This window comes from Oncorhynchus tshawytscha, linkage group LG03 (assembly GCF_018296145.1).
Source record: "Oncorhynchus tshawytscha isolate Ot180627B linkage group LG03, Otsh_v2.0, whole genome shotgun sequence".
NCBI lineage: Eukaryota > Metazoa > Chordata > Actinopteri > Salmoniformes > Salmonidae > Oncorhynchus > Oncorhynchus tshawytscha.
The window spans coordinates 15,352,426-15,378,933 of NC_056431.1; the positions used below are offsets into that span (position 1 = coordinate 15,352,426).

Below are 26,508 nucleotides of genomic sequence, written 5' to 3' on the forward strand. Positions count from 1 at the left end.
TAATTATGGTCAGTAAAATAAATGTCTGTTGGAGTGAAATGGGTCACTTTTGTTTTATTACTCCGTAGTATGCCTAAATTCACAATTCCTACTTTTTAGAGAATAGTGCACCCATTGTTTGGGGCTAATCCCATTGTGTTGCATAGAACGGGCCATGACAGGTGTTCCAAATGGCACACTATCCACTTTATACTGCACTACTTTAGATTGTCCAGGGCCTATAGAGCTCTGCTCAAAAGTGATGCACCATGTAAAGATTAGGGTGCCATTTGGGATGCAGCTAGTGTTTCCCCTACCTTCAACTTCTAAAATGACAGGTCGTCATTGTGCGCGTCTCTCTTCATCAGGTCTAAACAGTCTCCTGCTTCTAATACACTACAGTCCCAAACTCTACTAACATATTCCACTATTTTAATAAGACCCAGGGAAGGAAGGAATATTTATATTTCCAGAATTATTTTGGCAGGATAACTTATGAACCTCATACTGTACAAGCTCTTATCAGTCTTTCCTTGCAGAGTTAGCCAGTGAGTTGTATCTCCCACTGACTCACTGCTCACTGAGAGCATTATTGATATGAACTTGAGCCTGTGGCAGAAAGAGCACAGAGGGGTTGACTTATTCTATCTGGATAGTTGCCTAGAGGGGAGCAGAGCCTTATTTGGGCCTTGGAATGTGAACAGTCCCATGCACACAGAGACTAATCTTGTAATCAGTCTAACACAACACCAGGGTAACAAATTGCCAGGTTATAGAAGTAGTATCTATTCACTGGTTAGCTAGATACCCTACAGCTACTGCAGTTCCTGTGCTGTGGGGCTTGTTGTGATGCTTACACACTCCCACTGGGTCTAAACAGCTAGGTTAGGTTTATAGCAGTAGTAGGCCACTCCTCTCAACACCTAGCTGGTTTGTTAGTCACTGGCTACTCCCTACTGTAGTCCCCTGTGCTGTACTGTTGGGGGATGTTGTTGACCATATCATAGTTACACTATCTCTGACAATCCCTACTGCAATGTAATCCTACAATAATTACAGCTGTATGTCTTTTTGGGTAAGTCTCTAAGAGCTTTGCACATCTGGACTGTACAATACTTGCCCATTATTCTTTAAAACATTATTCAAATTGCCTGTTGAAAATGGCTGTCTAACAATCATCAAGTCTTGCTATAGATTTCCAAGCTGATTTAAGTCAAAACTAACCGGGGTCACTCGGTTACATACAATGTTGTCGTGGTATGCAACTCCAGTGTAGATTTGGGCTACTCCTTGCCAATGACAAGCATACCCATAACATGATGCAGCCACCACCATATTTGAAAATATGAAGAGTGGTACTCAGTGACGTGTTGGATTTGCCCCAAGCATTACGCTTTGTATTCGGGACAAAAAGTTCATTTATTTGCTCAAAGGGATGTTACATTAAAAAAAAAAATTTTTACACCTCTACCAAACTGTGTCCTTCTTTGCTAGGCATTGAAAAACCTACCTTGTCTTTGTGATTTGTGTCTGTGCTTGAAATTCATTACTCGATTGAGGGACCTTACAGATATGAAATTAAGTTGAACCAACATGGAATAGACACTGAATTGACATTTGTGCCCTGTGGAAAGTTAGAAGTTATAAATCGTCCTCAGATTCTCATCAGATCATCCAAGAAACCTCCAAGGTAACTAGCTAGCTAGCTTGTAATCCTGAAAGTATAGCCAACCCTATTATAATTGTTAGCTAAGATACAGTAACGTTACGTTATTATTTTGGGGGTTAATATAGAATTGGCTGGTGATATCACTGAGCTCAAAGATAAAATGAAACTGTCCTCGATTTACAGCTGAGTTTCAAAGGAAGAGAACAATTACATTTTCATGCATTTTGGATTACAATGTCCTTTTAAAAAGTCACTAGAAGTGACCTTCTCACAGTCGTTCAACAAAATCTTGTATGTGTTTCCATTGGATTTTGTGTTCGGTTAAAAAAATATCTTGGGTTGATTCCTTTCATAACTGGCCAATGAAGTGGAGAGAGCAGACTGAGTGGTTCTGTGAAAGGTCCATTTGTAACCCAGTCACTGATTATCACTGAGGAAGCTGCACTTACCGCCCAGCTCAGTAACGGAGTTTCCTTCTCTCTTTGGGAGACTCTCTCTTTGCCCGAAAAGGTTCTTTGTGTGTGTGTGTGTGTGTGTGTGTGTGTGTGTGTGTGTGTGTGTGTGTGTTGGCTGACTCAATGGGTCCTGGGCTGGAGACAAGGACACACTAAGATCTGTCTTGAGCAGAGATGTGCAAGTTGTTGCCCCAATTTCAAACACACAGGTGCAGTGTCTACCTGACCCATTCATATTGGTATACCACACTACACTGGTTTTGATCATGAAGTTCTTTTCATTTAATCGCCCTCTCTGTAGTGTTTGGAACAATTTTATTTCAATGGTTCAATTGCTCTGTGGCGGTGTATGGATGCCGGACTTAGTTATTAATAATTAACTTAGGTGAGGTTAGAGTCTAAGCACAGTGGTTTGTTGAATGTTCACATGCATGCCTACTCTCCACCTTCAAAGAACAAGGTGTCTTCAAGGCTCCTAGAAGAGACCTTTTCCCTGTAGTCCTTGGGAAGGATTTATAAACATAAACACGGACTGATATACAGAACGCTTAATCAAAAGCCCAAGGACTGACTTGACGTGAGTGGTGCAGATTTATCTCATACTGTTGTTTGCTCAGTAGGGAGAAAGTGTGTAGCTATTCAACATACCTATAAGGGAAAAAGCATGAATCATTGTAAACTGTATATTATAGTCAAGATAATGGTGTGTGCTGAGACAAAGCTACAATTTCTTCCTCTGACATGTGTCAAATACTGTACATAGTCAGGTATAGTGAAAGTTAGGACCACTAATGATTTACATCATCTTCTCTCAAAGTCCTGCCATCAGTGCAGTTAGCGGTATGTATTTTGGTGCAGTGTAGCGGTGCTATATCTGTACTGTATAAAATAATTGTTCTATTTATTTGCACACAAGAAACTACAAAACAATATGATAAAAGTTTAAAAGGCAAATGAAAAGAGCATGTGCAGGAGGGGTTAAAAACCCAAAGGCTTGTGGAGCACCTCTTTTAAAAAAAAAAAGTATTTAAAACAAGATAACTGCGTTAAGTTTTTATAATAATGAACAAATCATGATAATGAAATTCCTTGGTGTCAGATTTGAATGGAACATCACATCAACACGGACCATTGTGACCCTGACAACCAATAAACAACCTTTACATATCTGGAGACAGACTTGCTTTTAAGTGATCTCTCTGAAAGACAACTTGCCATTCAAGTTGCCTCTTATGTTTGTTGTCACCTATCCCAGCGCAAAACGGCAAAGTAGTGCGAAATCTTGTCTATTCTATTTCGCTTTCACCATGATGACCAGACTGCCTTTTCTGGGAGAAAACATTAATTTCTCTAGGTTGCCACAATCAGGCCAATCTGCAAATGACAATTTTGCTCTAAAATATCTGATTGTAAAACTAATCTTAACCAAAATCTTAGCCATACCCCTAACCTTATGCCTTAACCTCTGTCTGTCCCCCAGGAAGAGGATGAAGTCCCGAGCCCCTCCTCCGCCCCCGGCCCCCGAGCCCGCCCCCAGGAGAATCTTCCGTAACGCCGTGCCTGATGGGGGAGGCTCAGCGCAGGGCAGTACGGGCAGCATGGTGATGGACACCAAGGAGAACATGATGAGGACCAGCGTAGACCTCCATATCACTCTGCCTCAAGGCTACCAGACCAGCAGCACAGTGGACGGCAGGTGAGAGGCAACACACGCACACACCAACACACACACACACACACACGTCACATATGCACACGTACACATTACCCCTTCGACCCTCAATTCACAGATTCTGTTATGTATGTGGATGTGGCCCTGTTTGGTATCTGATCAGAGAGGCCTTTTCAAGGTTCCCTCAGTGGCCCAGAATCAGTATGTGAGAAGCTGACCTGCCAGAGCCTCTCTGGCCTTAATGAGGGTCTCTCGCTCTTTCTGCTGGAGCAGTGAGTGAATCAGACCAGGCCATCCAGGACTCCAGCCCTCATGCAGAAAACAAGACAAGGGCCTCTGTTAATGCTGTTAATGAGTGGCATGTGAGAGTTTCTAAAAGTATTTTTTTTTTGTGAACCAATATTGGACAGTGGTCCCAGGTCTGTCTGAAGTCTTGCCAACTGCTCTGGACAGAAAAAAAACAGATCTGGGATCAGGCTCATACAGTGGTCGTCATCTCTCTCACTTGGGGCCGTCTTTTCCATTGCCTTTTACTCCGAGTGATGCTCTTTGCCAAGTAATTTGGGTAACACTTCATTTGGATAGTCCATCTTTAGACTATCAGTAACATTTCAACTAGCTATCTTTACTAAACAAAAATATAAACACAACATGTAAAGTGTGGGTCCCATGTTTCATGGGAAGAAATAAAATTAACATTTCTAATACGAACAAAAAGCTTATTACTTTCAAATTTAATGCACAAATTTGTTTACATTACTGTTACTGAACATTTCTCCTTTGCCAAGATAATCCATCCACCTGACAGGTGTGGCATATGAAGAAGCTGATGCTGGGGACAATAAAAGGTCACTCCAGAATGTACAGTTTTATCACCCAATACAATGTCTCAAGCTTTGAGGGAGAGTGCAATTGGCATACTGACTGCAGGAATTTCCACCAGAGCTGTTGCCAGAGAATGTTTATTTCTCTACCATAAGCCACCTCCAATATCGTTTGAGAGAATTTGACAGTAAGTCCAACCGGCCTCACAACCGCAGACCACATGTAACCACGCCTGTCCAGGACCTCCACATCCGGCTTCTTCACCTGCGGGATGGTCTATGACGAGCCACCCGGACAGCTGATGAGACTGTGGGTTTCATTTATTTGATTTAACTAGGAAAGTCAGTTAAGAACAAATTCTTATTTACAATTGAAGGCCTACCCCGGCCAAACCCTAACCCGGACGACGCTGGGCCAATTGTGTGCCGCCTTATGAGACTCCCAATCACGGCCAGTTGTGATACAGCCTGGAATCATGCCAGGGTCTGTAGTGACTCCTCTATCACTGAGATGCAGAGCCTTAGACCGCTGCGCCACTTGGGAGCTCCTTTCGTTTGCACAAACAAAGAATTTCAGCACAAACTGTAAGAAAGCGCCTCGGGGAAGCTCATCTGCGTGCTTGTCATCCTCACCAGGGTCTTGACCTGACTGGTTTTCTGATCCACATCCATTTCCTTATATGAACTGTAACTCAGTAAAATATTTTAAATTGTTGCATGTTGCATTTATATTTTTGTTCAGTATAGATTCACATGTTACTGAGCACAAATCACATCTCTAGCACTGACCTTGAACCTTATCTTAACCCTAAACTTAACCCTTATTCTTAACCTTACCCTAACCTTAGCATACAGTTGCTTATCAACAGATGGTCACACTATCTGTAGAGCATTTACAGATGGAAAAACTGGACAATCCAAATGAAGTGTGTGTAACCGTCATTTGATTTATGGGAAATCAGTTTGGCTGTCTAAGTGCATGATAAAGCCCATGGGAGTTTCATCCAGGTGTCATAAATGTCTTGTAATCACCTGGTTCATGTGTGCAGGAAGCAGTCAGACAACACCCTCTCCATTATGGTGTGTAAGGTTTTTGTCACACTGTTTTCATTATGTTAGGGAATATGTGTCAATGTGTTGTGTTTCCAGTGTCTTGTCAAAGCCTCATTTGCTAGCTAGATATGTTATTCTAAGAAGAAAGTTGTAGTATAAATGAATACATTGTTATTTTCAAATGAACCGTAACTCCCCATCCTACAGCTAATGTGTACTGCATTATGATGCAGTTGTAAGACTTGTGATGAGCAACCTTTGCCCTGGTATTTGTGTTGGTTGTTCAGAGCAGCCCTTTAGCACTTTGGTCATATGAGCAGTCTTCTCCCAGCAGGCAGTAGAAAGCATCCTTGAGTTTCTCTCTGTCCTGGATTGACAGTTACCCTTTGACACCTCGTCAGTTGATGTTCTGTATTACATGACAGTTCATATGATGCTCAAAAACAGAACATTGTATCAGGATTTATTAAGACATTCTACATTCTCAAGTGAAGGATTTGGGACACTGGCCAGTCGGGCTAGTAGACTGCAATTTTTACTAGCCCAGGTTACATTCTTCTAGACAAATTTGTGACATTTGATATTTGAAATCCAAAATGTCTCTTGCCTGATGGGCTAGTTTGGCACATTTTCTACTAGCCCCATGTGCAAAGTACTAGCCTCAGGCTAGCTTAATTTCCATCCCTGCATACATATATTATAGGTAGATCAGATGGGTCATTTATTGTCAATTGACTAAGGCTAGATTTCCTATCTGTAATTCATTTAAGTTTCTAAAACGTCACTAAGTTCAGATCATTAAATCAGCCTTTTATGTACCAATTTGCAGGCTTATCTAATGCTGTAAGCCGAGCGGCATGAGTGCCTGCCTTTGCATCACCCAGTGTAATTACAGCTAAAGGAGGTAACCCTATCTGTCAGTCAAGTCACATCCCAAACGGCACCCTATTCCCTATATAGTGCACTACTTTTGACCAGAACCCATAGCGGTCTTGTCAAAAGTAGTGGTCCTTGGTCAAAGAAGTGTTCTAACTAGGGAATAGGGACTTACCTTGGTCTACTTTGTCCCGCTCCGCTCTACTCTACTCTGACGAGCCTATGACTCTACCTTCACCTGGCTTCCTGTCTGTGACTCAGCCTGGCTTCCTGTGCTGCATTTACCTCTGCAGCAAAGCGCTCATGGACCTGTTGGTGGATCTGTGCAGCCGGTACCACCTGAACCCAGCCTATCACACCCTGGAGCTGCTGTCCAGCGAGGGCCTGTCCCTCGCCTTCAAACCCAACAGCCTGCTGGGATCCCTGGACGTTGTTGCCATAAGCATCAGGGAGAAAGTGTTGCAGGACAAAGTGGTGCGGAAACCTCCGCCTAAAGTGCCAGAGGTGAGTACCTACTGATCCTGACCCTGATATAGAGGTGTGTGTGTGTGTTTGTTTGTTACTGAGGATATGTAGCTGCATTGTGATTGAATAAGCAATTAGCTGTGTTTTATTGTAGCCTGATCCATAGTTTTTCTCTGTTTAGTCTTCCATGAATGCACATGTATGTAGCACTTCATGAAGTTATTGGAAACGAGTTTGTTCTGGTCTGGGCCTTTTGCTGTTGTTGTAGTGCACAGGTGGGTATCGTTGACTGTTTTTGGGATACAATGAAAAAGATGTTTTCAGCATTCATTGAACCTAACCTTTGACACCTGGGAAAGGTGATGTATGAATCTCTATGTAACCATTGCGATCGCCCTTCTTTACCTTTTGACACTAAATTGTTGCAGCAGGAAAGGCCACAAAACCTCGAAAGGGCTCATGCAAAGGTAGGCAGCAGGTGTTATAGAGCCAGTCTCTAAATCAGTGGGAGTATTACCGGCTCTCGGTGGCTGATTGAGTGTCTTCTCGCTCTGTCTCCAGTGTCTCCTACCTACCTACCTACCTAGCATGTGAATTTTTCATGAGAGCCTTACCTTTAGTTACCATGCATTATTTCTACTCTACTCTCAGGCCTCACTGGCCCTGGTGGCCCTGCTCCCCCTATCTCCCTTTGACCTCCCTTTGGCTGATGGTCATAGTCTGACACTATTTCACTCTGAGTCATCAAAACTGTGTGTAACACTTTACTTAAAACCAACTGGTATAATGCCTTATGATGTGCTTGTAATGCATTTTATGACTTGTAATAAGCATGTACAGTATAACCCCCCCCTTTGAAACTGAGTGGTGTAAATTTAAGTAAGCATACATAATAATCTATTGATTTCGATGTATGGATTTTTATGTATTCCACTAATGTGATAAATTGTTGCCTAAAAATATGCTTTGATTCTTTTTATAAGTTGCCTCAGTAAAGTATTAGCAAAGAGCCACACACAAAAACAGTTGTGCTTGTGATTGTTACACACTCTTGACTGGTAAGTGGTTGACATGATGTTTTCAAAAGGAGAGTCTTGAAGTCTGTACATTGTGTACTGGTGTGTGACTGTCATGGACTCCGTGATAACAGTATCTTTGTGGTATGTCCCAAATGGCACCCTACTTCCTATATAGTGCACTACTTATAGTGCACTACCAGATCCCTATGGGACCTTGTTAAAAGTAGTGCACTATATAGGGAATTGTGTGCGATTTGGGATGCAAGCTGTGTTCTTCATAACAACCACCTCAACCCTCTTAGTGCTTCTTGCACTGTTGTTATGATCCCTCTCTATGGGTACACCAAACACCCTGGGACTGACCAGTCATTGGCTGCCCACACACAGGCCCTCTCTGTCAGGCCTCGACTTGGCTCCCAGCCTCAGTTACCTCAAAGTGCTAGTCTTGAATGACCCCCAGTCCCACCCCCCTCCCCTAGGTCTGTCAACAAATGTCTACATTCTAAGGGAAAAGCTGAAAGTAAAGCATAACCTCTTTTAAGTGAGGTGGAGTGAAGTTTTTAGTTAATCATGGTTTATCCCACGAGTCTGACCCACCTTTTGTCTCTCCCTCTCTCTCAATATTTTCCATGCTAGTTTTTCCCATTGGATGTGTACTGCTGAGACCTTTTACTTTCAAGTCCCATTTAATTACTGGACTTAGACCTGGGTTCAAATTGTATATTTTTGAGTGTTTGATTGAGCCTGCCTGAAGTGCCAGATCGGCATGATTGCAGACAAGCTCAAGGTCAAACGAATACTATTTGAATCTAGGATGTTCTCTAATGCTCTCTAATACTGTACCCATCCATTGGCACTAAAGTCACTCTGTCTTCCCTGTAAAGAAAACGGTGCGTCTGGTGGTGAACTACCACAGGAGCCAGAAGGCGGTGGTGAGGGTGAGTCCCCTGGTGCCCCTGGAGAGCCTGGTCCCAGCCATCTGTGAGAAGTGTGAGTTTGACCCGTCCCATGTTCTGCTGCTGAAGGACAATGTCAGCAACCACGAGCTGGAGCTGGACAAGTGTCTGAGTGAGCTAGGCATCAGAGAGCTGTACGTACTGGACCAGACTCTTGGTAAATAAACCACCTTATACCCACATCTCCCTCTACCTCTTCCTGTAGAATGGTGACACATTTCTTGCCAACTCCTATGGTCATCCTATGGTCATTGGTACGACAATGATTATAGGAGTTGACAAGACAGCACAAACAGATCTGGGACCAGGCTACTCCACATCCTCACATGATACCTACAGTGTTAGCCTGGTCCCAGATCAAATCAAGTTTGTAATGTTAAGGAGTTGACATTGTAGCAGAAACAGATCTGAGATCAGGCTAACTGTACCAACCTATCTCTGTTAACAAACTGTTACTGTTCCTCTTATTCTTCTCAACCTATTTAATCGTATATTTAATTTGAGCTCTCTCCGTTGTTTTCTGTCACACTTTTAAACTCTGATTGCATCTATAATCAGCACTCACACATGAGATTGTTTTGAATCAAAGTAACATGCATTACTTTCTTACTGCAGCTAGCTACATCTGTGCCTGTAATGTTTACATGGAGTGTAATTCAGTCTGGGCCAGTTCATTTTATCAGGGTGGTGCTGCAGAATAAATAATAAGTGAGCTTATGTTTACATATTTGGTTAAATGAGCTTCGATAAGCACATTGCTTCCAGGGTGTGTACTCTGCCCCCTATGACTCTGCCCTTAGAGAGGCAATATAGACGGTTAGTCATTAGAACACTACCTACAAAGCCTAGTGAGACGTACTGATGCTCGAGTTAAACTAGAGACAGTTGTCAAACACCATAGTCAGTGTTGTTGGTAGTTTCACTGTTTCCATCTTTTCTGTTAGGGCGGGTGGGGGATTGCATTGCCAAGGACATCGGAAATGCTGCATAGTTTTGATAAAGAGAGAATCTTTTATAGTTAAGGATGGTCTGCATTGTTACGGGCCCTTAATGTTGAAATCCTGTGATTATTTCCAGTTCGTCAACCTAAAATGGCTTCTGCACCTGCTCTAAATTACTCAGGTATTGCATACTGTCTGTATGCTGCTGTATGCTGCTTATTGTTCCCATCCACAATGCTGTAGTGACATTACCTGTAGCTTAACAGTCACTTGTACAGTCACATTAACCCCGTTTTGCCGTTCCTTTTCTCCTCGTAGGACAAGCTCGCTTGTTTTGTTTGTTTGTTTGTTTGTTTTACGTATCTTAAATCAAATATAAGATACAGTCAATGTTATTTCCCTTTCCTTCTGGCTTACAGTGTGTTATGACTGTTTGTTAGATTTATTTTCAGAGGTTGAGGAATAGATGAACTGTCATATTGGAAAAGTTTAGTTGCAGTGCCATCTACTGTTGAAACTGCCTGATTGTAGAAAGAGGCTTGAGTGTGTGTGTTTATGGAGAATGCTTTTTGTTGTATGCATGGGTTAAACTTTTAATAACTGACATGGCTTGCGTAATGTGGTTTAGTAGTATAGTTCTAGCTGTGGTTTATTTCATTCCATTGGTTAATGAATGAACTGCATGAATGAAAGCCTATATTGTTAGCTCAGTGAGCCAACCCTTTCATTTCGGAGTGAACTGAAACCTATTGTCTGTCCATTCATTGTTAGAATACTTCCGTTCCAACACCTCAAGTGTCGGGGGGGCCGAGAAGAAAGGCCTGCTCGGATTCTTAAAGTTCAACAGAAGGAAATCAAAGGTAAGACGGCACAGTTCGCTTGTGTTCCAACAGAGTGACATTTAGCCCATTGGCTTGGCTAACTTAGCACCATAATACCATCTAGAGAATACTACAAGGCACCATGCATAGGCTACTCACTAAGAGTGTGTGTCTGCAGATCAAGTTGACTTTAAACTGCTGACTTACTACTACTATATGTTGAAATGCAGGAAAAGGAAGCATATTTTTTCTGTTTTTGATTGGAATAATTTGGTACTTAAATCTTCTACTTAAATAGCTACTGTTATTCTTGAGCTCAACATGATGGCTTTCCATAAAAAAATATTAGTCTTATAGATTTGACTGTCCCTGTGGAAAGGGTTTTTTAACCCTAGAGCTGTAGGAGTACTGCTATCATCTGTCAAATAACTCAAATAACTGCATGTCATGCTTGTATTGTAGTTGCATTCTGATGTATTGCATGTTAGATGTACATTCCATTTCAGACTGAAGAACAGTCACCTACTATGGACATGGATGGTCTTGATAATAATATTATTCAAAATACTGAAAAACACTACAATGTAAGTACTACTAACCCTCCTCTCCTCCTCCTCCTGAAATGTCTGGGTGTGGTAATTGACATCTTGCATTATATTTTCTTTCAATACTCCAATCTCATTCAATAAGTGCAATCGCATTCATTTTGCAGGAAGATAAATTATGCTTTTGAGTTCTATTCTCTTGTAGATGTTCCAAAACCCACCACCTTGCAACAGATAGTGTTTTATACCCCACAAAAATTAAAACACATGAGCTCAACTTTGGTTTTCTTTTCAGTAGGGTTGCAAAATTCCCATAACATTCCCAAAACCCCCAGTTTTTCCAGAAATCCTGGTTCTACAATTCCAAGAATCAGTTGGGAATAAGCAGGAAATCCAACTAGGATTTCTGGAAAACCTAGGAATTTTGGGAAAGCTACCATTTATTTTGCAACCCTACTTTTCAGCCTGTGCCTCCTCCTCTTGATATAGCTGATTTCATGAGAGCTGTTCTGCGTATGTACCACTAGAGGGCAGACTTGACAAGCTGATCCCATGTCTTCTAAATTACAGTCTTGAATTATTGCTTAATCTTTGATCAGCTTTACTCAGTGACACACATAATGCATTTAATAGTACATTTGTAATACAATAGTAGTTATAGCAGTAGGGCCGGTTTCTTGGGAATAGTTTTGTGCATGTGTGCTAAAACATTATATTAGAGCAAACATTGAACAGGCTATCTGTTTGGAAGGTAATTTAATCAGTTTTATACAATTACAGAGGAATCTATTACAGGCAGCCATCTGGGATACCCCTCAAATCAATATGGGTATTTTATTGGATTTCCCATAAGACCTTGGTGGATCTCTCCTGCTCATTTGAGTCAAGCCCCAGGGCGCGCACGCACACACACACACACACCCTCTGTGTCCTTAGTGATTATGTTACATCATCATACTGTACCTGGCTACATTTACTCTGATATCTGGATACCATTATTGGCCGAACAGATGGAAAGATTTGTTGAGGACTGTTCATAACAAAGACTGAAGTAGAACAGAATTGCATCTATGATACAGTGTACAGTCCTGCATTGGACAAACTGATGGACCGATATGTTGAAGACTGTGTACATTGTGTATGATCTAAAGGAATGAAAATGAAATGGATTTTTAATTTTTTTTTTATTGTATAGAATGATACTATTTCAGATCACATTTTATCCTTGGAGAGGACAATAAGGGCGTGTTGCTGCCTCTAAATCATCATAGATGTTTGGTTCTATCTGTCTCTACTCCACTTAAAATGCATTTCCACCTTGGATATGCATGAGTGATAGGCATTGTGGTTAGCTTTCAGATTTCCTCCAGCATGGAATTAAAGATGTTCAGGTGAACTTTTCCCAAACCTTAATAACAAAGAAAGGTCCAATAGCTTTTTTGACTCTGGTCTGTAAATGATTTAATGTTATATACATTCTGTTCCAACAGCTGAGTACAGCAACAGCACGGATCCCAATTCAAAGTTACCGTAGTCTCTCCCTAAATTCGGAACGTGTGTTCGTGTTTCATAATTGAACATGCAGTGGATGTACTGAGGGACTCTCAGAGAGCCGGAATATTAACAGTTTAGCCACACTCCTCCCTCAAATACACAGGCATTGAGCATGTTGCTCTACCAAGGAGAGGAGTTAACATCGAGATCCTACTACTACAAAGGGAAGCTTACTGGATATCCTATCTAAAAACATTGACCCCACGTGGTCTGAATATTGACTTTGATCTCAGGCCCTTCTTATGAACAATTCTCTCTTTTATGAACAAGTCGTATAATTGTATATATTCTTTCTACAGCTTATCAGCATACACCTAATATGTTCCCGCTGTTGATGATGATGCTTATTATGCATTAAGGTTGAACCAAAATATTACATGTAAAAAATACAAATGAAATCAGAAACAATTAAATATGTTAAATTGAATTAAACAATAATTTATGTTGATGCTAATATTGTTTGCAATATTCAATTATGTTTGCATATGATAACAATAGCATAATATATTTAATATGCCATAAACTACTGTTTTTTAACAGTTTCACTCAATTCATCTAATTAACATATTCATTATGACACACCCCTCACTACTGTCATTGGTTGCACTGTTTGTCTACATAACCTGGTTCAAGTATTCATGACATTACACTGAAGAAGGCACAGTGATGCAGAAACGTTGGTGATTTACCCAATAAATGACTGGGAGTTTATATATGGAGTGTGAGTTATTTTTATAGTTTATTCGCCGTTAGTCAGCACCTCCACACAAAATAATTTTTCTGGGTGTGTGCCAGCTCATGTTTTTTATTGGGTCTTTCATAATTGAACATGCCGTGGATGTACTGAGGGACTCTGTGAGCTGGAATATTAACAGTTTAGCCACTCTCACTTTCATGTGAGAAGGTCTCCATGAACACATTAGCGCAGTGTGAAAAGTTCATCAGGGGAGGAGAGGGTTGGCCGCTGGCCAAGAATCCCTCCCCAGTCCCTGCTGAACGCTGTCTGATTTCTAAAAATGCATTTCGGGCCCTTTCTCTCTAGTGGCATGGGATCAACCGGCAGAAGATTGAGGCTTTGGATTTACTGGAATATTTGCATGTATATGTACAGTAGCCTATATATAGGCAGCATCCAACAAAAGGGAATAGAGTAAAGTTGACTAATGCACTGTGTAGAGTATGCCATGGCATCTATCCTTGGGATGCAATTATGCCCATGTATGAATCATGTGGTTCTCTGTAGCTCAGTTGGTAGAGCATGGCGCTTGCTATGCCAAGAGAGTGGGTTTGATTCCTGGGACCAGCCATACGTAAAACATATGCAAGCATGACTGTAAGTCTCTTTGGATGAAAGCATCTGCTAGATGTTATATTATTTAGTCAGGAAGATCTAGTAGGTGGGAGAGGCACGTGTCTTAAGATAAGAGAAGATCAAAGTTAAACAGGATGTGAAGGTCATAAAGATGAATGGTGTAGACTTAGTTGATCCAGGCTCTGTTTTCTTAGAGCGGGGCAGCAGTAAATCTACTGCAGGATTCTAAGACTCCAGCTAGGTTTTTGTTACATACATATTTTTCTCTTTGCTCTACATTACTGTATAGTAGCTCTGTCTGCTTTTCCAAGCTTATGCAATATGCAAGCATTTGGCAACTCACATCTCCCTCAAAGCCACACTGCCTCTCCTTAGTAGACTAGAATAGTTTGATTGCGTTTGCCTGGTGTAATGGAACCAATGAAATAGTCCCAAAAGTTCAAACACTGCCCACCTGGCACTCCAGGCAGACTCAATCAAATTATGATAAATATTTGAAAGAAAACAAATACTATTTATGCCCAGGTCTGAATAACTTTTGAGTGCTTTTCTCTCCCTCCTGCACATTTTCCATTCATTCTCCCCACTGTGAGAAGTGCTTGGTTCACTGATTACCTCTAATGACTAGAACTTAATGTTTTAGTCATTTAAACTTTTTTTCATGACTACTTTGATCCTCTGCCCAGGAATGGTCTGAAATGCTGTGTCATTTTGACCTAATACGCTTTCCTTTCTTTTCTTTAAACCACCCCACTATCGTTTATAGATGTATATCTTTGTTCCTAGTTGTGCTACAGTACAAAGATACAGAAGCTTAGGACGTTTCAGATAGCCTGTACCCAGATCTGTTTGTGCTGTCTTGCCAACTCCTTTTTATGATCACTTGGCACGACATTGACAGTAGGAGTTGGAAAGGCAGTGCTAACAGATCTGGGACCAGGCTAAGTTTCAGATGCTTAGGAAAGCCTTTGATCATTCTTTGATCATCCCCCATTGCTCAGCAGCATCCCTCTCAGACAGACAGATGGTGTATTAGCGAGGCGAAGTAGCTACGGAATGGTAATAAAGCTGACTGCAGCTGTCACAACTGTCACAAAGCATCCTGATTCAGCAGGGATCTGAGAGCCTCCTCTTGCAGACTAGACTGTTGTTTCTTGGAGACAGACCCAACCCTAAGTTTTGCTTTAGCTTAATGTACCACTGCAATAACAGGCCATGATGAAGCTCTGCAGATATTTTACATTCAGTCCTTGGCCCTTGTTAGTCGGAGTCCCCAATGTGCGTGTGCGTGTATTTCTATATTCTCTCTCTCCCTCCTCCTCCAGGGCCTGTCCACGGTGTCCATCGTGCCCTGTGTGGAGGCGCGGCCCAGCACCCTGGGCCAGTCCCAGTCCGTCATGAACATCTCCAGGATGTCCCCCAGGATAGAGCTTAAGAAGAGGAGGGCCCCCCCGGCCCCCACACCCTGCCAGGGCTGCTACACACTGGAGGCCTACCAGGTGAGAGGGCAACACACACACACACACACACACACACACACACACACACACACACACACACACACACTTCAGGTCATGGTGACCTGTGTTTATATCAATTATTGCAACATTGGCTAAACATTTCCTTTAATCTCCTTGTGTTATTTGTGGATCTAATAGCAATAGTGGTAGTGTTATTTCTCTTCTCGTGGTGTTTTTGTGGGAAATGTTTTTTTTTCACCATGTTTTGTTGGCTCTAATGGGCTTCTCTCCTCGTTGGAGCGAATGGGGTTTGTCTGGAACTGTGTGTTGTGGTCATAGTGACCGTTACTAACAGGAACACACTGCTTAATCTGTGAAATGGATTACATTGTAAATGCCACCCTATTCCCTATATAGTGTACTACTTTTTACCAGGGTCTATAGTGCTCTGGTTAAAAATAGTGCACTATGTAGGGAATAGAGTGCCATTTGGACACCGACTCCTGTTGAGAAGCATAAGGTGTCCACACAGTATTCTGTGTACTACTCACGCTGTTCTTCCAATCAGGATTTAATTTGGGTTTATGTTGTCGTGGCTCCCAGGTTTTTTTTCTCTTTTTCTCTGTCTGTTATTATACCCTTTTATAGCGACAATTGATATCCTTTCAGACAATTCAATTAAGAGCCACATCAGAAGCGTTCAGTATTGTTTCCCTGACTACAATAAACGCAGCTGATTGATGTGCAGTTGTGTTGTTTTTATGCAGTCTTTTATGGTAGGGTAGCTAGATGTGTTTTCTTTTTCTAAATGTCTTGGTAAATCATGGTATTTAATGAACTTTAACATACTTTTTTAGGGTAGAGTGGTCTGCACGCAGGCAGCCAGGTTGCATGCAGGCAGCTCGAGATTATTTGATTGACAAGTAAAATGCCTGTTCAGTGGTGCATTGAAGCTATCTTGAGAAGGTTTTCGTGTCGGCATTTAAAAAGCCATAGCGTACCGTTACAGACAAACAAACATGCTGTAGCCGAGGTGCTTTCAAGGCGCCACATTCCATATGTCTGAAAAGGGTATTAGACACTGTTCAGAAACACCACACTGATGACGTCTTTATCAGTCCGTTCACCCAGAGATAAGCAACACTAGCTGGGCCGTGACTCGCTAGCACGGATGAGACAAAGCGTTGTGTTTGGAAGATGGCTGGCTGCATGTTGAGGCACATGGGCCCGATGTACCCTTTTGTGAGGGTTAGACGAGGACAGAGAGATCAGATGAGGACAGAGTGCCTGAGGGACGGGATGGCTGCTCTTAGGTCTCCTTTCCATGAGCCTGAGCTACTGGTAGGATGGCTAGTGTTGTAGTGATGACAATCTGTTCCCCTGCGGTATGACTACACTCTATATAGCAAAAGGTGCTATGTAGAACCTAAAAGGGTTATTTGGCTGTACCCATAGGAGAACCTTCTGAAGAACCCTTTTTGGTTCCAGGTAGAATCCTTTTGGTTCCAAAAAGGGTTCTCCCAGTCAAAACCAACTTTTTTTTCTAAGAATGTTAAGCTCGGAATTACCAGAGACCTCACGATACGATATTATCACGATGCTTAAGTGCCGATACAATATGTATTGCGACTCTAATGATTGGATATGTATTGCAATTCAATACTGTAATTTTAGATCAAATCATTGTTCCATATATAATGCTCACCATATGTCTGCTGCAGAGGGACAAGAGAGAGACACGAGAAAACAAGTTTTGATCAGTCATGGAAATAAAGGAGCTGAAAACAAATTGGCTTCCAATTTAAAAAATAAGATGGAGAACAAGGTATGGAGAAAAGACTGGAGATTTGGTGCAGGTACATCCAACTAGCACAAAAATAATATTGCGATATTGTCAAAAACAATATATCATCAAAAATAACATCCGTTTGGTAACTGTATCAACCCCCCCTCCCATCACTAGTTATAACCCTCTATTGATCTCAGTACAGTATCAATTTACAATCAATAGTCAAGCTCAAGGCCTTATTCAATCAAATAGCCAACTGGGTTTATCTGGGGTCAAGACAAAAAAAATGTGTACATCCCAAATTGCACCCTATTCCCTTTATAGTGCACTTTAAAGGGAATATGGTGCAATTTGGTACTCTATACATCTAACATGTTGTGCTGAAGGAGTGTTTAAAGCCTTTATTAGGCAATTAGCTGACATTATGATTTGGACAGGAGTAGGCTAACATGTTGACGATACGGCACATGCACGTGTGCGACGTTGCGCGCATGTTGATTTTGTCCACCCACACTGGACGCGATCAGGACACGCAGGTTGAAATATCAAAAACTCTGAACCAACTAAATTAATTTGGAGACAGGTTGAAAAGCATTAAACATTGATGTCAATTTAACTAGCTAGCTTGCTGTTGCTAGCTAATTTGTCCTGGGATATAAACATTAGGTTGTTATTTTATCTGAAATGCACAAGGTCCTCTACTCTGACAATTAATCCACAGATAAAAGGGTAAAAGTGTGTTTCTAGTAATCTCTCCTCCTTCAGGCTTCCTCTTCTTTTTTGGACTTTATATGGTGGTTGGCAACCAACTTTAATGTGCATTACCACCACCAACTGCACTGGAGTGTGGACCTCAGTTCATTTTTCAATCACCCATGTTCAATCACCCACACATATGCTCCTAAAAACCAATGAGATGGGAGAGGCGGGACTTGCAGCACATCACACGTCACAAATGGAACCAAGTTTTATTTTAGCGCCTGGCTACGCAGACGCCCATTGACACGCGTGAACATTGTAGCTGCAATGATTGCAGCGCTTGTACATGTGGCGCGAGCGATGTGGTCAGCATGTAAGAGGTCATGTTTAGAATGCCTTCTGTGACATGGCCTAGCCTGTCATCCTGAGCTGTCCGCTTCAGGGTTTGGTAATAGGTTTTACGCAGGCAGGCAGGCACACTTGTGTAAGCCTGTTTGGCATGCTGGAAAGGTAGCATCAGACTCAGGCTTATGCAACAGTAGTCTCTAGTGACAGACAGACTGTTAACGTAAACGCTGGTTTTGGTTCTGAGATTGCAGTAATAATGCAGCAGTGGATGAGGTGTGTTTTGGTGGCACAATATCAAATATGTATAAGTGGGGTGTTGTGTTTCCAGAGGCAGACAGGCATGAAATCAGCTTGACAGGCTCTTTATGCCAATGTTACTGTACATAGTCAGAGCACAGGTGAGGTTGAGGGTTCAACAAACGAGACAAAAGTTTGCTGTAAAAAAAATGGAATAATTTCAACAACTTTCTCTTGGATGAGATGGCATTAATGAACTCAAAAAATCAAATCAAATGTATTTGTCACATACACATGGTTAGCAGATGTTAATGCGAGTGTAGCGAAATGCTTGTGCTTCTATTTCTGACAATGCAGTAATAACCAACGAGTAATCTAACCTAACAATGCCAAAACTACTACCTTATACACACAAGTGTAAAGGGATAAAGAATATGTACATAAAGATATGAATGAGTGATGGTACAGAACAGCATAGGCAAGATGCAGTAGATGGTATTGAGTACAGTATATACATTTGAGATGAGTAATGTAGGGTATGTAAACAAAGTGGCATAGTTTAAAGTGGCTAGTGATACATGTATTACATAAAGATGCAGTAGATGATATAGCGTACAGTATATACATATACATATGAGATGAATAATGTAGGGTATGTAAACATATTAAGTAGCATTGTTTAAAGTGACTAGTGATATATTTTACATCAATTCCCATTATTAAAGTGGCTGGAGTTGTGTCAGTGTGTTGGCAGCAGCCACTCAATGTTAGTGGTGGCTATTTAACAGTGTGATGGCCTTGAGATAGAAGCTGTTTTTCAGTCTCTCGGTCCCAGCTCTGATGCACCTGTACGGACCTCGCCTTCTGGATGATAGCGGGGTGAACAGGCAGTGGCTTGGGTGGTTGTTGTCCTTGATGATCTTTATGGCCTTCCTGTGACATTGGGTGGTGTAGGTGTCCTGGAGGGCAGGTAGTTTGCCCCCCCCGGTGATGCGTTGTGCAGACCTCACTACCCTCTGGAGAGCCTTACGGTTGTGGGCGGAGCAGTTGCCGTACCAGGCGGTGATACAGCCCGACAGGATGCTCTCGATTGTGCATCTGTAGAAGTTTGTGAGTGCTTATGGTGACAAGCCAAATTTCTTCAGCCTCCTGAGGTTGAAGAGTCGCTGCTGCGCCTTCTTCACGATGCTGTCTGTGTGGTTGGACCAATTCAGTTTGTCTGTGATGTGTACGCCGAGGAACTTAACTTACTACCCTCTACACTACTGTCCCATTGATGTGGATAGAGGGGTGATCCCTCTGCTGTTTCCTGAAGTCCACAATCATCTCCTTTGTTTTGTTGACGTTGAGTGTGAGGTTATTTTCCTTACACCACACTCCGAGGGCCCTCACCTCCTCCCTGTAGGCCGTCTCGTCGTTGTTGGTAATCAAGCCTACCACTGTAGTGTCGTCCGCAAACTTGATGATTGAGTTGGAGGCGTGCATGGCCACGCAGTCGTGGGTGAACAGGGAGTACAGGAGAGGGCTCAGAACGCATCCTTGTGGGGCCCCAGTGTTGAAGCGGGGTGGAGATGTTGTTACCTACCCTCACCACCTGGGGGCGGCCCGTCAGGAAGTCCAGTACCCAGTTGCACAGGGCGGGGTCGAGACCCAGGGTCTCGAGCTTGATGACGAGTTTGGAGGGTACTATGGTGTTAAATGTTGAGCTGTAGTCGATGAACAGCATTCTCACATAGGTATTCCTCTTGTACAGATGGGTTAGGGCAGTGTGCAGTGTGGTTGAGATTGCATCATCTGTGGATCTATTTGGGCGGTAAGCAAATTGGTGAGGGTCTAAGGTGTCAGGTAGGGTGGAGGTGATATGGTCCTTGACTAGTCTCTCAAAGCACTTCATGATGACGGAAGTGAGTGCTACGGGGCGGTAGTCGTTTAGCTCAGTTACCTTAGCTTTCTTGGGAACAGGAACAGTGGTGGCCCTCTTGAAGCATGTGGGAACAGCAGACTGGGATAAGGATTGATTGAATATGTCCGTAAACACACCAGCCAGCTGGTCTGCGCATGCTCTGAGGGCGTGGCTGGGTATGCCGTCTGGGCCTGCAGCCTTGCGAGGGTTAACACGTTTAAATGTTTTACTCACGTCGGCTGCAGGGAAGGAGAGTCCGCATGTTTTGGTTGCGGGCCGTGTCAGTGGCACTGTATTGTCCTCAAAGCGGGCAAAAAAAACCTCGGAAGACCACTGAAAGGGAAGGGGGTTAGGTTAGAATAGTGATTGGTCTAAGAGACTTGGAGCCTACTGTAGGAACACAGTGTTGTACATGATCATTATAGTCAGTACACGCTCAACACATTTCTAATAGACATATATGGTTCCCTTTTTGGTGGCTTCAATCTGCTCACTCCAGGGTAGAGTTGCAAAATTCCAGTAACTTTCCAAAATAGCCAGGTTTTCCCAGAAATCCTAGTTGGAGAATTCCAGATTCCTTGCTCCTTTTTTTCTCTCCTGATGCTGGGAATCTTCCAACCAGGATTTCTGGGAAATCTGGGAATCTTGGGAAAGTAACCAGAATTTTCCAATCCTACTGTAAGGAGTGTTTATTCTTCTATGAATCTCGGTAGTTGACCTGATCTGTTCTCAAGTATTTAAATCAACGGTACAAATGTCATGGAGCCTACTGAATATCCTCTGTTTTTCTCTGCAGCATGGCTCTTAGTGATGTTGATGTATCGACTCCTGGCTTTGCTTTCAGGGTGGACCTGCCAAGCAGCCCCTGAGCAGTACAGTCTGAGGCAGCATCCCTATTGGTCCTGGTCAAAAGTAGTGCACTATATAAGGAATATGGTACCATTTGGGACGTAACCTCAGACTCCATCCCATCAGGGGGATAGCTGGCAGCACAGGCTAAGTGTGATTGATTGAGATGGCTAGCATTACCTGCATAAACCATTCCTTAGGGAGATGTCATAATTTGAACCAAGAGGGGTTTAGTCTTTCATAGCAATCCGTCATTGGCTTTTTGTACTGCAGCGATTTTAATCCACTTTAATGTAGCCTACCGTTTTAATCTGTTTTAGCAAGATACAAGTTGTCTGTTTACAATTTTGCAAGGTTTGGATATTTCTACATTGGGCTGATGGTACCATTCTCAGTAATAGTTGTGGTCCTTTTATTTATTTTTATTGAATTTGTGGGGAATCCTCCATGAAGGTTTTAATCAGTAGTGTTTTAAAATGTTCCACATTCTGTAAGGTCACACTTTTTGAAGGTCACACATGATTCCTTTAAGAGGAAGCTTGTGATCTGAGTCATATGTTTGCAATCCCTCAGTTAGGCCTACATGATTGCTACACAAGTAAACCATGTGGCTGCAGAACACTTTGAGTTAGAGTGAGAATGGTTGGTGTGGAAGCCTTAACTTACTCAACGCCTCTCTGAATTGGACTATTCAAGGGGCCTACCTTGGTTTTTCCACCCATCTGCTGACAACCTCTATTTCCTTTGTAAATTATATTCTATCACTTAAGGCCATGCAGTTTATTTTAGGTTGTGTTGTTTCACTTCATGCAAACTTGCTAGTGTATGTATTAGGCAACACTGGGGATGTTTCAGTGGGACAGTGGGATTTAAAATAAGTGGCAAACAGAAGCATGGGCAGCTCTAATAGTTTTGAGTGCAGATTTAGGGTGTGTCCCATATGGCACCCCATTCCCTATATAGTACACTACTTTTGACCAGAGCCCTGGTCAAAAGTAGGGCACTATATAGGGAAGTGTTTCCCAACCCTGGTTCTCGAGTACCCCCAACAGTACACACTTTTTATTGTAACCCTGGACAAGCACACCGGATTCAACTTGTCAAATAATCATCAAGACCTCAATGAGTTGAATGAAGTGTGTTTGTACAGGGCTAAAATGAAAAAGTGTTCTGTTGGGGGTACTTGAGAACCAGGGTTGGGAAACACTGATATAGGGGATAGGGTTCCATTTGGGAGTCTCTCTGTCATGCTCCTTTCCTCTTTCCTAAGGAAGAAAACTTTGTGTTCTCAGGAACAAAGGAAGAGGCCCCTAATGCCAAAACAAACAGCCCACTGGAACTGTGTAGTCTACCATCTCTCTCTCTGTGTGTGTGTGTGTGTGTGTGTGTGTGTGTGTGTGTGTGTGTGTGTGTGTGTGTGTGTGTGTGTGTGTGTGTGTGTGTGTGTGTGTGTGTGTGTGTGTGTGTGTGTGTGTGTGTGTGTGTGTGTGTGTGTGTGTGTGTGTGTGTGTGTGTGTGTGTCAATATAATGAAGTAGTGGTGGCGTCTTCTCACAGAGATGTTGTGGGGAATGTTGTTTTTTCACCATGTTATGTTGGCTCTAATGAGCTTCTCTCCTCCTGTTGGAGATAATGGGGCTTGTTTGGAGCTGTGTTTTGTGTTTCTGTTCACATTTAAATCATTATTATTTCCAAATCTCAGTCTCACAGTTAAGTTTTTGAAATAATTGTTTTGTATCTAAAAGAAAGACAAAAAACCTATCGTTGTTGTGGTTTTATGTTGGAATGTAATCTTAACTTTAGCAGACAAAGTAATATCCAGCACTGATAAAGATATAATGGAATATTTTCACTACAGTTGGCAGAGTAGTCCATTCTTTGTCTACAGTGGTACATTGGCTCTCTATTTGAAGTGGACTTATGCGATGAGCACTGATATACTTTTACTTTCAAATGGGTGTATGTGTGTGCATGTACTTGTGTGCACGTACTTGCAGATGTGTGTGTGTAAGCAAGCGTGCCCGTTTTTCTGTGTGTGTGTGGTCTGACCATAAAGAGACTTCTAAATTCACTGTGCCAGCTCTGGAGTGGTGTGCTGTGTTGAGTAATTCAAAAGCTGGAGCTTTGGCAGCCAGGGGACTGAGCCTGCATCCCCCTATTCACGTAATAGTGCACTACATTTGACCAGGGCCCATAGAGCTTTAGTCTAACGTAGTGCACTATGGGTCCCATTTGGGACATAGACCAAGTCAACCATTAAGGAGTGAGCTAGCATTCCTGCAGGATTAGGGGGTAGAAAAGCTATAGAAATATTTGACTGAATGACAGCATTGAATGGCAGCACATCAGTGTATAGTCAATGTGATTTGATACAGTCTGTGATATAGAGTCAGTAGAGCTGGGAGATGGGTTGTGCAAGTGGTAGGTAGGCAAGTCTGACTGGGTGAGAGAGTGCACAGCAGTTTGGGCATGGCTCATGGAAAATCACCTCAGGCTCGAAATTGTGATGAAAGTAGCAACAAGCCATAAATGATTTGTCAAAACGTTTTTAAATGTATCCCTTGAACGTGGTTGAAGTAAGTCAGAATGTCCTTTTTTATTTTTATATTCTAAGAAAAGGCATGTGGTGTTTCTCTGGGATTGAGTCATTGTGGTTGGAACGCTGTGTTACTTACTGCCCGCCACCTTGCACTTCTTTACAGAGGTAGAGTTGCGTAAACTCCCTGAACTGTGTATGCACCTCCACCAACTCCACCATCACACCACCGTTCATACTTGTCGGTCTCTGGCATACCATAGCATGTGGGGCAAAGTTGAAGCTGTAATGGAGGACTGACTGGGATATGAAGATGGATGTGCGTGTGTGAGTACGTATGTGTGCATGACCATGTGGGTGCACGTGTGTGACTGATTGGCTGCTCTTCAGAGTGAAAGACAATACAGTGCAGCTGAACGAAGCGACGGCGTCCTCTCACAGGCTGTAATCAGGCCATTCTCTATGAATGCTCCATACTACAGTTGTACTAGAGTGTAAACATACCAAGGGAATTGATTGTGTTGCTCAGCTATGGATTACTGTTTAAAGTGGCTGAGTGGTGTGCTTTGGGATTTAGAGGAGCCAATTTAAGTCTGGGGAACATGTACATAAGATTGGCCAAATGGAGACCAAAGCCTCCCTTGCTTAGTATATTTAATAACCCTGCATGGCAATGGTTTAGCTCCCGTCTAAATCTGATATATATGTTGGAAGCATAACGCCTGCAATATAAACCATTTGCACACACACTTTAGAGAGTGATGAATATTTCTCATTGGACCATACATTTACTGGATAGTTTTGAGACAGTGAGTTGTGTCAGGTCAACTTTGTGGATCTAATGGAGCGTGTAAGATGAGGAAGCATGGGGAGTTAGTCTGTCAGTGGTCGAGTGAATAGTAATACCAGGGTAATGGCTGTCTGTCTCTGCCATGAAGATAGAGGGCTCTGGATGACTACTTTACAATGGAGGTAGCATGGGCAGCCCCAGGGCTGTCACAGAGGATGCCATTTGGAAGGATAGAACGTGTGCTGTCTTTCCAGATCTATGGTCTCTGTACTGGAGGCCTGGGTCATTGAGTTCATAAACAGCTCACCAGTTGACATGCAGACAGATGACAGTAGTAGTACAGATGGTTTGTAGCAGGGGGGGGGACAATTTGTCAAAGAGCGACGGAAGCGCTGATCCATTTCATTCACATTTGAGGTACATTTTTTACTTCACCTTTGTACCATATTTGCACACGTTGCACACACACAAATAGAGTTGAGGCTGATGAAAATATATGGTAATTTTGTTCTTTACGAACTTGATCGGTGCTGTCACACACATTTAAATATTTAGACATCAAAGTTCACCCTTGCGTAGATGATATGTGCAACCATAGAAAAGGTGAGGAACGCCTTTGTGAAGAGGTTTATGCACTCCCGACCCCAACTCATGCCAACACCTTTTTGTTCAATGTAAGGCTTTAGGTCACACACATTACGGTCAAATAGGATTCCCATGCAATGGTTTGAAGTACCCGCCAAACACAGTTGGAAGTGTTTTTATGTCCATGCCTCCAGGATCAGAGAACAGGTTGAGGTACAGGGATCACACATTGTTTTGTTGTATAAGGAAGCAATAATATCCCTTTCAGTAGGAGCATACGACGCAATGGGGCTGCCCATGCTGTGCTGTCTTTCCAGATCTATGGTCTCTCTACTGGAGTTCATAAACAGCTCACCAGTTGACATGCAGACAGATGACAGTAGTAGTGGTAGTACAGATAGTTTGTAGCAGGGGGAAAATTTGTTGAAGATATAAGGAGGTGTTGACCCATTTTAATTAGGTCTGGGAATTGCCAGGGACCTCATGATACGTTATTATCACGATACGTAGGTGCCGATACGATATGTATTGCAATTCTGACTGTGGTTGCAGAATTTATCACAACATCATGATTCTATAGTATTGCAATTTGATATTGCGAATTGATGTTCACTATGTCTGCTGCAGAGAGACAAGAGAGCATGAGAAAATGTTTTTATCAGGCATGGAAATAAAAGTGCTGAAAACATGTTGACTCACTATTTAAAAAGAAGATGGAGAACAAGCTATAGGATGAAAAATACCGGCGTTTTGGCGCAGGTACAGCCGACTATTGCAAGCTAACGCTACCTAGCAAAAAATAAATAAATATATATACATATATTTATATATATACACACATACATACATATATATATATATATACACACATACATACATACACACACACACTACCATTCAAAAGTTTGGGTTCACTTAGAAATGTCCTTGTTTTTGAAAGAAAAGGACATTTTTGGTCCATTTAAAATAACATCATATTGATCAGAAATACAGTGTAGACATTGTTAATGTTGTAAATGACTATTGTAGCTGGAAACGTCTGATTTTTAATGGAATATCTACATAGGCGTACAGAGGCCCACAATCAGCAACCATCACTCCTGTGTTCCAATTGCACGTCGTGTTAGCTAATCCAGGTTTATCAATTTAAAAGGCTATTTGATCATTAAAAA

The 26,508-nt window shown here is 42.2% G+C and overlaps 1 protein-coding gene across 9 annotated transcripts in view; it reads left to right on the top strand.

The window, feature by feature from the left end:
* Nucleotides 1–26,508, top strand: part of LOC112228312 (protein cordon-bleu) — a 62,532-nt gene that overhangs the window by 18,435 nt on the left and 17,589 nt on the right. For 5 of the 9 annotated variants that reach the window (XM_024393547.2, XM_024393520.2, XM_024393590.2 and 2 more), the window contains 7 exons: nucleotides 3,584–3,799; nucleotides 6,822–7,032; nucleotides 8,897–9,125; nucleotides 10,046–10,090; nucleotides 10,681–10,769; nucleotides 11,237–11,314; nucleotides 15,467–15,640. In XM_024393547.2, coding sequence (XP_024249315.1) covers nucleotides 3,591–3,799; nucleotides 6,822–7,032; nucleotides 8,897–9,125; nucleotides 10,046–10,090; nucleotides 10,681–10,769; nucleotides 11,237–11,314; nucleotides 15,467–15,640 — 1,035 coding nt within the window. In that variant the 5' untranslated portion in view covers nucleotides 3,584–3,590. Of the gene's footprint in view, nucleotides 1–2,550; nucleotides 2,681–3,583; nucleotides 3,800–6,821; nucleotides 7,033–8,896; nucleotides 9,126–10,045; nucleotides 10,091–10,680; nucleotides 10,770–11,236; nucleotides 11,315–15,466; nucleotides 15,641–26,508 lie in introns of those variants that run through there. The other 4 variants (XM_024393536.2, XM_024393562.2, XM_024393571.2 and 1 more) reach the window with 4 other exon arrangements.